At 38.1% G+C, this 13,131-nt stretch overlaps 1 protein-coding gene across 1 annotated transcript; it reads right to left on the bottom strand.

Moving 5' to 3' along the window:
* Positions 1-1,230: 1,230 nt before the first annotated feature.
* On the bottom strand, positions 1,231-7,926 carry GNG4 (G protein subunit gamma 4). Its single transcript, XM_062489009.1, has 3 exons — positions 7,907-7,926; positions 7,658-7,763; positions 1,231-1,359 (listed from the first exon to the last, which is right to left on the bottom strand). Exons 2-3 carry the CDS (start codon positions 7,751-7,753, stop codon positions 1,231-1,233), a joined length of 225 nt encoding a protein of 74 aa, XP_062344993.1. The 5' UTR covers positions 7,754-7,763; positions 7,907-7,926.
* Between the last annotated feature and the right edge of the window lie 5,205 nt (positions 7,927-13,131).

The raw sequence follows: 13,131 nt of genomic DNA, 5'->3' as shown, positions 1-13,131 counted from the left end.
TCTACATATCAGCTACTGCAGTGAGACAACTGTCCTAATACATCAGATTGGAAAAATTTTAACTTTTTTTAAGAAGGAGAGGAACAAACAAACAAAAAAATCTGCAAAGTGACAGTTGCTTCCATCAGGTGGCTTGTATGAGCTTAATTTTACTTCATGAAGAAAGCAGTCTTCTTTCACACCTCATTCTTTTCCTCTCACTGCACTTTAAAGTCAAAACAAAGAAACATCCCAGAACCTCCACAAATTACTTGCTGACAATTTAACTAATCTGTGGCCACAAAATATACAATTTAACTAATCTGTGGCCACAAAATATACAAACGTAGTGGCTGTCAACAGTGCAGTGGTCTCGCTGCATATCCTAGAACATTTATTTACCATTTACTCTCCATCCCCATAAAGTCCTACTCTCATGGGCAAAAGCATGTAGAGGGCTGCTCAGAAAATGTAATTCCCCCTCCCTGTGCTGTTCAGGGCAGTTTTACATCCCCCCACTAAAACTCTCAGGAACACTTATTTCACAGTTCAGTTTACTTTCTAAATAATTTAAATCATTATCATTCAAAATAAGATACAAGAAACCACATTTTTCTACAGTTTTATTGATGGAATCCTGATTTGTGACTGTACATCTTCATTCTGCTCATAGCTACAACGGCACTTTACTAGGACTGGTTTTGTAGTCAAGTTTCTTACAGTCTTCAGAAAACATATTTATAGACACCACTTCCTGCCCAATCATTCTAAACATCATAAACCACTGGGCCTTTTTCCTAAATAGTGTTCCTTGAGGAAAAGGTCACACTACTCTCTTTAGATAGAAATTTGTAAAGGCAATTGAATTGAATTCACCTTCCAAAGGAAATAAGTATGTTAAAAATAGCTTCAAGAATTGGTATGACTCATTTAGGCCCCAGAAAAATCTATGACTGGCAAAGATATCTGCAATTTGATACTGTACTTGATATTTTCATTAAGAACAAAAGAATATTTATGAAGAACTGAAGTTAAACTTGTACATTGCTCTGAACAATAAGCATTACCTTGAATTTTTAAGGTTGGTTTGTTTTTTTTTTTAATTTTAGGGGGTTTTTTAGCAGAAATTGCACTACCTTCCAAAAATATTGTAGTTGTAGGGTAAGTACTGACATCTGAAAAAAGAAATGCTAAAAGCATGCAACAGTGATACCAAGTTTTAGCAGATGACATTTTTAATTGAAAACTGACTCAAAGGATAGTACAAAAGAGTTTCTTCTCCCTAAAGGGATTTTCAGATGCAGGTACAGGAATAATAAGGGGATCTTCTCCAATGTGTGCATCACAATATGCCAATAAATCTGCTGCAGCCTTGGATACCTAATAGAAGAGAAGAGAGAACTACTGTAACACTTATCTCTGAACCAATCTGAATTGCATACATATTTTTCATAGAACAAATGATAATGGAAGCTATCATAAAACAGGGAGTAGATTGCTGTATCCGTTAAATATTAGACACATCTCTCAATTTGCTCTTCCTAGCTTTCATATATTTTATCTAACACAGTGACATAGAGGGTATCAATTGATATCATCCATGTCAAGCTGTTCCTCTCCAGCAGGAGGAAGTCAGGAGCACACGGTCATTAAAACATTTGTATGTTAACCACCCATAAGCAATAAGGATTCTCCTTGAAGTGTGTATTTCTGTAGAGGAACCTGCTTCAGCTCTTACTCCCATTCATTGGTTTTAAGGTTTTCCACACACACTCTCTCTCTACCCTTTGGTCCTCTGGTTGCAAAATAAGAAGTTATTTAGGCACATGACCATAGGATTAAAAAGAAATAATAAACCAGGAACAAAACATGAACACCATGTGTCATAGCTCTCATTTAAGCTAAATACTGCTCTTTTCAATGAAGAAAGACTAATATCTTCTGCTCAGTAAATTACTATTAGTAATCTTTTATTCACAGCATTCATTTAAACTTGAGCACCACCTTAATATTTTTAACTTAATATTTTATACTTCTAAAATAAACAATTCTCAAGTCTCCAAAATTAGAGCATGGTTTTATGCTTACTGAAAAGTTTACGAAAATATAAATACATACAAAAATGTAGCAGTATGTTGAATATTTGCAATGCAAGCATTAAAAGAAAAATTAAATCTTAAACCTTTTAATTCTTGCAGCTTTTTGCCATAAGAATATTGGTAGTAGTAGGCCCTAGTGACTCATTTTTCCAAGAATTTAGAAAGTATATAAAAAATCTTTTTGTTCTGCTCAGTCAGTAAGATATTCACAGCTATCTGTATATCTTTGTTTTGGTGAATTATTGGGTTTTCAATATTCTGATAGTTGAGAAAATGAATTCTGAATTTTAAATTTCTATTACAAAGAAGTCTTTCCTCTGAGCACCATGACAGTTTGTCCCCCATCAAACACTGAGGTCAGCATGTTTGCACAACTAGAGCAAAGAAAAGAAACAAATCACATTTCTGGTGTTTTTCTAGCAGGTGTGTCATCAATGCTACCTTTAAGCTTCCCCACACCCTGCTTGCTTTGACATGAACCCAGCCCATAGTCAATGGGTACTGAGTTAGAATTGGCATGAAATTTGAATGAACTTCTGAAGATAGTTACAGCCTCTTTATTTCTTTAATTTCTGTATGCTTCTGTAGAGTGCTTAAACCTATGGAGAACCTGTGGTTGGCACCCCAGTATAGACCATCCCCCAAATGGATGGAATAAGAGTGTTAAGGTCATTTAAAATTAATTTGTCTTTAAATTGGCCTGTAAGACGAAAGGATGGCAAAGACACTACATGTGAACAGAAAGCTGCTGGGCACAGGTGAAACAGAAAACTGAACAAATCAGAAAAGATGTTCACAAGGACCAGTGCTTCTCAAGAAAGAAGCAGGTAAAGCAAAAATGCGTGGAAAGTTACAGACCTCAAAGTACAAAGGATTGTAATGATTTTCTTGTAATGATCTTGTTTGTCCCATGCATGGATAAGCAACATCAACCCAAGAATATTGCTTTTTATTCAATTGAAGAGAAGTGCAATTTCAAACCTCATTCTTAGAAGGGATAAACCAAATAATATATTTTTCTGTTTCTCTGCGTATTGCTGTGCTTTGATACAACAAAAAAAGGGTGTTTCACTAGAAAAAGCTCAATATACATTTTTGTATCTAACCTGTCCTGTAATGCTGGTAGGAATGTTGTGAAAAAATGTTGTGATTCACAAAATCACAGAATCATGTGGGTTGGAAAAGACCTTTAAAATTATCAAGTCCAGCTTTGACCTACACCACCTTGTCAACTAGACCATGGCACTTGGTGCCACATCCAGTCTTTTCTTAACTCCAGGGACAGCAACTCTACCACCTCCCTGGGCACCCCACCCCAATGCCCCATCACCCCCTTCTGTGAAAAGAAATCCTTCCTTCAATGTCATAGTGTTTAAATCACAGTTTGCTTTTAAACGGTAAGTACAATTGATTTAGTACAATTTATTTAAAAACAAACCTGCAACAAAAAACTGAGGAATGTGATCGTTGTCACAAACTAAACCTGCACTAGGCCGTATATTTTCATCCTTTAAACAAATAAAAGGTTTTGAGAGGAAAAATCCTCCCACTGGGATTACAGTAGTCATAAAAGTGAATTATAACTATTTCTTCACCAGAAGTAGAGTAACTTAGGCCTGCACAGTGGAATAATGTGTCCATTCACAACAGGGAGTTAAATGAGCTAATCACAGTCCAGGAGCAACAAAAGCACGAGTTCCTGTGGCTGTGAGCAGTATTGGCAAAGTCGGACCTGTGGCCCAAAAAAAGAGCAAAAATACAATATTGCCTCCAGCAAGTTTCCTGCTCCATGTCATTATTGGGAAGAGCAGTGGTGGAAAGCCTGTGAACTGAGCACGGCACCAAGGCTCCAGCAGGGATGGCTGCTTTGGCCTAGGCAGCACCCAGAGGTACCCCATGGCCAGGGCTGCGGGCTGTGCTGGACACACAGGTGTGCTGAATACACCCATTGTGCCATGGAAGGAGTTAAATGGAGCCCACTCTCTTGTAGCTTTTACTTGCCCTTGGGGTTGCTGGACAGCTTCAAAATAGCTTTTCCTAAGAATTTAAATTAATGCATGTGATTTGAATATTCAAATGAAGGCAACACTTTTATCATGTCAGCTTTCCTATGCAATACGGCTTGGTCTGCAAATTCAAAGTAATTTATACATATTGCAGAAGTGGCTAAAGAAAAATAATCAGACTCCAGTTTGATTGATGAATTCCATCAGAAAGTTAACATTTCATTTTTAAAAAATCTTTTAAGGTGTATGGATTAGAAGAGATGAAGTATATAGGTATCACACTGATCTCACATTTTGTAGAATTAATTTTGCTCTAGCAAAAACCACATCTGGTTATCAAATTAACAAGAGGGAAAAAAATCCAACAAAACACTCAACCCTGATGCTTTAAAGAGTTAGTTTCAGAAGGACTGTTAAATTTTGCCATTATATTTCAGAATAGCAGAGGTGACAAAACCTTCCAGAGTTAGAATATCTTGTTAGCTGTACTAATAATTATCAGCTTCAGTGACAGGGCAAAATGCTGCAATTACGCCGTCTTCTGCCTTGTCATGGATTGTGACTAATTACTAGCCTTGCTACAACAGCCACTCTGCTTATCCTTTACATCTAAAACAAAGATATTCACACATATTTGTTGTCATTCTCACCATTCATCTCCCAACACTATTCAGGACCAGTTAGGAATACTTCCTATCTTCCTAAGGGAAAAGAAAATGGAACGATAACTGGAATGGTTATGGTAATGATAAATGGAATGATATGCCAAGGGTCTTAAATGTCAGAGCACTCTTGCTTTTCTGCTTGCAAAGAGAAGATTAAGTAGTGCTTTATTCTGAGGACAACTCTGATAAACACCAATACAAACTTTGCTTTCTCGATTTTACTGCTAGCACCTTTAGAAGACACATTTTTCTACTAGCCATGATGCCACTGTTCATGCGATTTACTTTGGTGTTTCCTAACTTGGAAGCTGCATTTCCAGCTTCCTACTTACTTCTGCATTATAACTCTAGCTGCTCCTTTGCCACGTTAGACAGGTTCAGTTATGATTTTTCTGGGATTCCTATGGTTTACAAAAAAACCCCACAATAATCCTCCTTCCAAGTACCAGTCAATACACCAATGACTCCATCCTCCTCTTTCAAGTTGTCCTGTTTGTTTCACACCTCAGCAGTGAGTTGTCTTTGTGGAACCTCAGAACACAGCACTGCTTTGCTGCTCTGACTGGCTAGAGAACTTAACAGGACTTCTTAAATTAGTTAGAAAAATCCAGAACACAGTGGGGATTCAGCAACTATCAGCATACTTCTAACTACAACATTTTAACTGAGCAGACCCAACTCTTGCTGCTTATAGCAGCTACTGTGCATGGGAAACAAAGTGCCTGTGTAGTAGAAAAACAAACTGGAATTTCTGATTTCCCCAGTCAATAACACAGAACCCTCTTCAGTGTCAGCAATGTGGTCTTGCCTATTGTGGCAATAACAACCTGGCTACAGCTATTTGCAAAAGAGAGTTTAATTACATTAGTTGGAAAGCCCTGATCTTTTGTTAAATGTCTAACTAGTTTAATCAGATGCAAAACTCCAGAAAAAAAAGTCATTTATCTACCTTTACAGTGATGATTTGAGAACTTAAAAGCTCCTGTGAAACCACTGGAAAGTCTCTTGGTAAACTTTGGCTGTGCTGAAACACATGCTTAACTGATTCAAGGTTAAAAAGACAAGCAGATTTTTGAAGGAATAAAAAGCCAATCAACTGCTTCTCACAATCCCTCATATGCTTGTTCAAAGAAATTCTAGAAATCAAGGCATTTTGAAAAGTTACATTGGTTTTATGTTAGTATAGGAACACTCATAATTCTGAAACATGTCAGATTTTCTTTGGTGTGTTTTTGGTCCCAGGCTGTTTCAAAAAGTTAAATAATTGCACTATCAAGCTACCTGTTTTTTAGGTCTGCCACTTTTGCTAATAACTGTGTTGTTTTTACTTAAACTGACTATAAAAATAACCTATGTCTTTCTGGCAGCTATGTCTTTCTTGCGTATGTAATTAAGAATGTTACACACCTAACTAATGAAGCTATTTGCATAACTGACCTAATGACGTGACAGTTACCACTGCATATATGGAAGAAAGTTTAAGACAATCTACTAAGTATCAACAATTTCAAATGCCAATAAACTGGACCACGTTTTTCAAATCCTTTCCTCTGCCACCCACACCCACCCTTGCCAGTTCTGTTCATGCAGCTGCAATATGACCTGAGTTGGGACTAACCAAGGCAGACCTTCTTTTACTGCAGGAAACAAACACCTGTCACTGTGAACAGGTTATGTGATGAATTTGTGACACATTATGAAATAGAGAAACTACTTTTGCAAATTCAGTGGGCTCACAAGACATCACTAAAAACTGCCACAAAACAGAGCGACTGAAATTTCTTTTTTCATATCAGCAAGACTGACCACTCATGTGAATTGTGCTAATATTTTTGAATTGTAAATTTTACAGCTGGTGGATTTGTGATCTGAGACTATTTTAAAAATCATAAATATATACTACTGTCCCCACAATGACTACATGCAGACTTTCAGCACACAGCATGGATGGACAAACAGACTGAGTTAAGACGACATGAAGATTTTAATGTATAACATTTCTAAATTGTCCTACTGACTTAATCTCAGTTACAGTTTGTAACAACTCAGTTACAGTTGTTTGCAGAGAACTGGGTAATTACAATGCATTACTTTTTAAAGATGGAAAGACAAAAACTTCCTTGTAGAGACTGCATTTTTTAATCAAAATAATTATTCCCTATTTTCAGAAAGAGAGAGAGAGAGCAAAAGAAAAGGGCATTTCTTTCTTAAAAAGTACTATGGCATTATTAGCTTGATATTTCACAAAATTTTAGCCTAGTGGAAAGCAGAAAGATATGCAAGAATAATCCACATTATTTTTAACCAAAAAATAAGGATTTTTTGGTTAAAAAACCTGAAAACCTCTGTTTACTAGTGGCTTTGATGACAATATTTAATCCCACATGTATTCAGAGGCATGATGAAATCAAATATTCACATACAACATGTTATCAAGTGTGAAGAATCATAACTGCACACTGCAATCATACACATTTCTTGTGCGATGACATCTGCACTAAAACAGAACAAAACAAAACAGAGAAATTCAGCTTGTGTCATCATTATTAAAAAATTTTGCAATATTTTAGAGACTTATTCCAATTCTTAAGGGAGAAAAACCAAGAAACCAGAGCTGCACCTAAATTCAGCTACAGGTGACAAAGAAGAACGCCTGTGCACCCGCCAGCTGATTTTAAGTATTTCACAAATTACCTCTTTTGACAAATGTAACAGACACTCACACAGAAACAGACTTGAAGCCAGGCATTGGAAATCACTCCACTAGAACCCACCAGTCAGTATGTAACTCATTCACAGTACTGAATATTTTTTTACTGCTCAACACAGTTTCTTAATATCTGCATTATTAAAGGCATGCTTTTCCACAAACTAGTCAGTGAATTCATAATATCAACAATAAGTTTACCTTCATTCTATCCATGTATGCTTCCATTTTTAATTGCTCCACAGCTTTCCTGGCTTGAGAAATACTGGTTGTACTGTTTGACACTAGTTCCTTCATTTTATTTTTCCTGGAAGAGACAAAGTTGATACCATTTAAAGAACAGGTAGCAAAAGCAGCAATCACTGAGAGGATCGTTATCTGAATTTTAACCAACCCTTGCCCACCACATCAATACTGCCAGGCTGTTGGTCACGAATTCAAAGCAGACACCATTTATTTCTGTTCTCTTGCTCCACTACACCTTATTGCATTACATATTTGCATCCTAAATCATCAGCATTCTGCCCGAATCCTGCAAATGACAAACAAATGCAGAGCACATGACCATGACTTCAGTGTGAAAATGGTTGCCCTGGTTCACGTTGCCAACACAGAACAGCTGTTCACAAACAGACCTTGCAGGCATTGCACAGTTTGGCTCCACGCCCCAGTTACACCTAGAAACATCAAAACAAGCTCAGAAATGTGTGCAGTGGAAATGAATGCCACACTGTTCTCACCAAGCATCAGAGAGAAATTTTAAGATAGAGAACAAGTCAGAATTCTGACTATCAATAAAATAAGTTTAGAAATGAGGTAAGAGATTAAGAAGAAATAATGCAGTGGTTTCCAACGTTTTGCTTAGACATCCCCAGCAAAATCCAAAGATGACTAGACCCACTAAAGTACACTGTACAGTATAGGAATGCTTTATTTTGTAAGAGATCTGCAGCTCTTGGGAAGCATTCGGTACTGTTGCATTGCTATTCCCTGAGGGAAAATCAACTCAATATCCAGCAGTCCTCAGCACTGTTACCAAATGAGTCGAGACATCCACATTCAGACCTTGAATAACTTACAGCATTTATGCCAGAGGTGTTCTGCATGTTAGAGCCCTTTGTGCTGACACCTCTGTGCAGCACTGGCCCAGCACAAGGAACAGTCACTAGTTTGAAGTCAATGGAGGTGGGACTAAGGCCACATGGAAAGATGATGGGATACAGATGACCTAGACAGGTCCCAGACTAGTTGTACTACCTGGCGAGACTGGATGCTGAGGTTTCAATCAGGAAACGTTCACCTGTGGTCCTTACCACAACTGCCACCTCCAGCCAGATTAGTCTGGCACCAAGCCTCAGAAACCAATACAAAGTTCAGCAAAATGCAAATGACACAGGGTGTGAGAGGAAGATGGGACACAGGAGAAAAACACATACAAGGAGGCATTTTGCACTGCTGCCAAGGAGTTTTAGGCTCAGGTCTTTCAAAATGAATACTTCCAGCTTATTTCTGGGTAAGAAACAAACATCTAGAACCACATAAATTTCCATTCTTGAACCTAGTTAGCTTACCTGATCCAGTCACTGGGGTGTGAGAGACAAACAGGAAATAAAGTAGGACACTGGAAATGCTCTTGTAAAAAAACCTTTATGTACAATGTCCCTGTTAGACTCGAGAAATACGCATTTCCATATCACAGAAAGAATGAATGTTTTTTTAACTAGTTTGATTTTGCAAAATACAAATGCTCAGAGACAAGGCAAAGGCAGTTTTTTTCTTCTCACAGCCTGGTATGAAACAGACCGTTTCTAAAAATCAGTAACCTGAGCTGTAAAACAGGATGGTGGAATACAAAAGCCATGGTGAGCCATGCTCAACACTAATTTGAATAAACAACAGAATCTTTTTCTTTCAGGTCTAGTATAAGTCAAGGCGGGGAAATGCTACTTTAAAATATATTAACTGTGCCAAACAAAACAAGAGCTTTAACATATGCCAAGACAAAGAACAGGTTTTCTGCATATACATGTGTCACTTGAATGGAACACAAGTTTCCCCTTTGTGTGCTCTGATGAAATAAAATCGGGTCAGAACACAGCAGGTTCTTTATCTCCATCTTTGTTTACAATTTTCAACTCATATTTCTCAAAAGGCACAGGACTGAATATATGTGGAGGAACTGGCTTTGCATAAAATGCCATGTACCATATGAAAATCCACAAGCAAGCCACAGCCTCCAATCAATTTTGAGATGTGTTTTGACCTGCAGTGAAAAGTCAAACAGCAGAAAGGATACAAGATGTTCACAAAAGAAGGTTCTAAATTACAGCTCATCTCTGGACTTTTTGTTCGACTCAACCCCCTCACTTTGAAGTATCAATCTATCCATAAAAATTAGAACAAACACATTTAGCTTTGTTTACAAAATTATACCCCCCTCCCCAAGAGCGAGTCATTTAAATTTTAGCATCTCCATGTCTACCTTGCTAATGATCACAAAGTCAAAAAATCAAAGCTAAATCAGAGGCCTCTCTACATTTGCCACATACACTTAAATTAAACTGAATTAAGCAACTGCAACTCCTTGAACAGTCTGGAGAATTGCAGATCTCCCAAGCTTTTCTGGCAATTCATTCACTCATAGTGTAAAAGCTATAATCATTAGAATTGGACAATTTGAACTGTCACTGGCTACAACAAAGTTGGCAAGAACTCTGTTCGTAGTACTTCCAGCCAGTGTTTAAGCATTTACATGAGGATTGTGTTAAGTCCATAGCAGAATTTTAAAAAGTCCATTAGGCATAAAAATGCTTCTAAAAATTCAAACCATGTTTCTAAAGCAATGCCACAAAGATAATATATCCTTGCCTGTATTCTGAAACACCAAATACAAAAAATTTTAAAAAGAAAACATGTATCTTGTCTAGTAAAGCATTTCAGAGTATCAGAAAACAATCAAAATATGAGGCTTCAGAAAAAAAGAACTTTAAAAACCAAAAAAAGTCTGGCACTAGACATTTCAGACACTGGAGAAAATTTCCACTTATCCCCAGCAAGAGGTTTGTTTATACTCTGAAGCACAAACATTTGTCCTGTTCCAAATCCTGCTCCAACCTTGGCCTTTACATGCATTTAAATATTTAACTACTATATTTCTGGAAGTGTTTAGCATCCATTTAAGTATTTAATTTCAATTTTTTACAGACAGACAGACAGGTCTGGTTCCATAACTTAGTGAGACTGACTTCTCATGTCCCAAGCTACATACACCTCTACCTTCTCTCACTCTCTGCAAACAGAGTACACATCTGTGCATCATTTAAGGCCCTATTACATATGGTGTTATGTTGACAATGAGAATTGTACTCACTTTCAAACCAGGCTGTGGTAAAGGTCCTGGTTGCAGACAAAGCTTTGTATGACACTTGATTCTATTCTCCTTAGGACCCATGATAATAACCTTAAGTTTAATATTCTTTAATAAAATAAAATCGTTACTTAGAAATAAAGCTCTGGAGAGAACAGAAATTTTAATTACGAGAGAATCTATTACACACCCATCCCCTGGAATGTGAGGAAGCCTCTCCTTCAAACACCCTCGCAGGATGTGTTTTGTCTGAGGGTGCAGCCTGGCAAATGGATCTGATCCTCTCTCTTAAGACAACCCCTCTTAAACTGTCCAGGTATTCTCTAGCCCTTTAGTCCCACAGGAAGGCACATTTATCTTTATGTTGTACCTGGGTGAGCAGTCTACAGGATCTGGTTCAAGCTCCCTGCAATGAGCAGGAACATCTACTATAGAAGATGCTCAGGGCCCTATCAAAGCTGACCTGGAATGTTTCCAGGGATGGGGTGTCCATCACTTCTCTGGGCAATCTGTTACAGTGTTTTGCCACATCCATGGTAAATTTTTTCCTTATATCTGGTCTGAATCAACCCTCTTTTAGTTTAAAAAACCACTGCCCTTTGTCCTTTCACATCTGGTCCTGCTAAAAATTCTGTCCCATTTTTTCTTTTAAGCCTTTCTTTATTACTGAAAGGCTACAATAAGGCCTCCCTGAAACCTTTGCTTCTCTAGGATGAACAATTTCAACTCTTTCAGATATTCATCACAGGATAGGTGCTCCAGCCCCTTGATATCCTGATGTCCCTCCCTGGACTTGCTCCAACAGGTCAATGTCCTTCCTGTGCTCGGGACCCCAGAGCTGGATGCAGTGTGGGATCTCACCACAGCTGAGTAGAAGGGCAGAATCACCTCCTTGACCTGCTGACCACATCTCTTCTGAAATTTAAAAGGAGTAACTTCTCCCCATCATTTGAGTTACCTAAAAACCCCTCGAGCCAGAGATGCTCAGCTGGGTTTGCTATTGCTCATCAATACGGGCACAAGCAGCTCCTGACAATCACTGTAGTTACAGTGACTGTGCTACCGAGCAGCCTACATGCAGTCTGCATGTTCCTGCTGCAGCCAGCAGACCTGGATTTTATAGGAGCTCGTTTATCCGGCGTGTTTTTGTGCAGCGCACCGAGTTCATTGACCTGGTCTCTATTGATTCTTTTCTTTTATGGGAACACTGGCCGTGCTAACAAAGAACAGTGACAGCAGCTACACAGCCCTTTTTAGCCAAACAGTTTCTGCTGACTGGCACCCCACACCAGACAGCCCTTTCCTAAAGCATCACTCCTGAAAGCTGCACAGCGACAGCCTCCCAGCCAGCTGCATTTTCTGGAATTTTGTTTTGTTTACCCTACTTTATCCTTTTTCTGGGTGCACGTAACTTATGTGTACTGAGGTTCTTAATTTCCCAGGCTCCTAAAAATGCTTGTGAAGAGCAGCTTTTCCTTCTTTTTTACAGAGGGTGATTGATTGTACCCAACAGCACTTTTAAAGACAAATTTGTCTTATGGTAATGCAGAAAGCTGCATAATATTTACAGGTATAACTTGATGCTGCATTTGAGTAAGGAGTCCAACCTTCGCTTACTAAACTTTATAAATAATTGGTAGTGAAATGCAGAAAAAGTCTAAAACCTTGAGTAATATAGAAGCAAAATTGAATTTTCAAGCTCTTCGGGATGGATTTCTACAAGTAACAGGGATGAAAAGCTGCAATTTCCCTCCCCCGCCAGGTCCAAGTGCAATCTTAAAATGCCATACCATAAAAGTGATCTCTAGAATTCAATCTAAAAAGCCCTAAACCAAATTGCTACCTTAATTTAAAGTGATGGACCTGAAATTACTAGATTAGAAAACCTTGGGTTGACAACTCCAAAGAACACCTTCCACACAAGCTCTGCACTTCTTGGACCACACAGCCCAATAGGAAAGTTAACCCAATCAGTCAATTAAGTCCCAGTGACATTATTGAGAATTATCCCTGGATAATGACCTGCAAATCACATCCTACATTGAAGAAAGATAATCATATTTCATTATCTACTTGCAGGAACATAAACAGCAAAATTTACAGCCTCACAGCTGTTCAATGCCAAACTGGTATACCAAAGAAATTAAAAGAAAAAACAAGGAGAGGAACCAGAAAGAAACCCAACTTCCCCTGCTATCTCAGTTCTTACTCGAAGATTTACAGCAACTGATGTAGTTCTGTAAAGAGAGAGGGAGAGTAAGGAATCCTTTTATTTCTCTATCTCATGGCTGCACCAAGAAGCACAAGA

This window comes from Cinclus cinclus, chromosome 3 (genome assembly GCF_963662255.1).
Source record: "Cinclus cinclus chromosome 3, bCinCin1.1, whole genome shotgun sequence".
Classification (NCBI taxonomy): Eukaryota; Metazoa; Chordata; class Aves; order Passeriformes; family Cinclidae; genus Cinclus; species Cinclus cinclus.
This window is presented reverse-complemented; position numbering and strand designations above follow the sequence as displayed.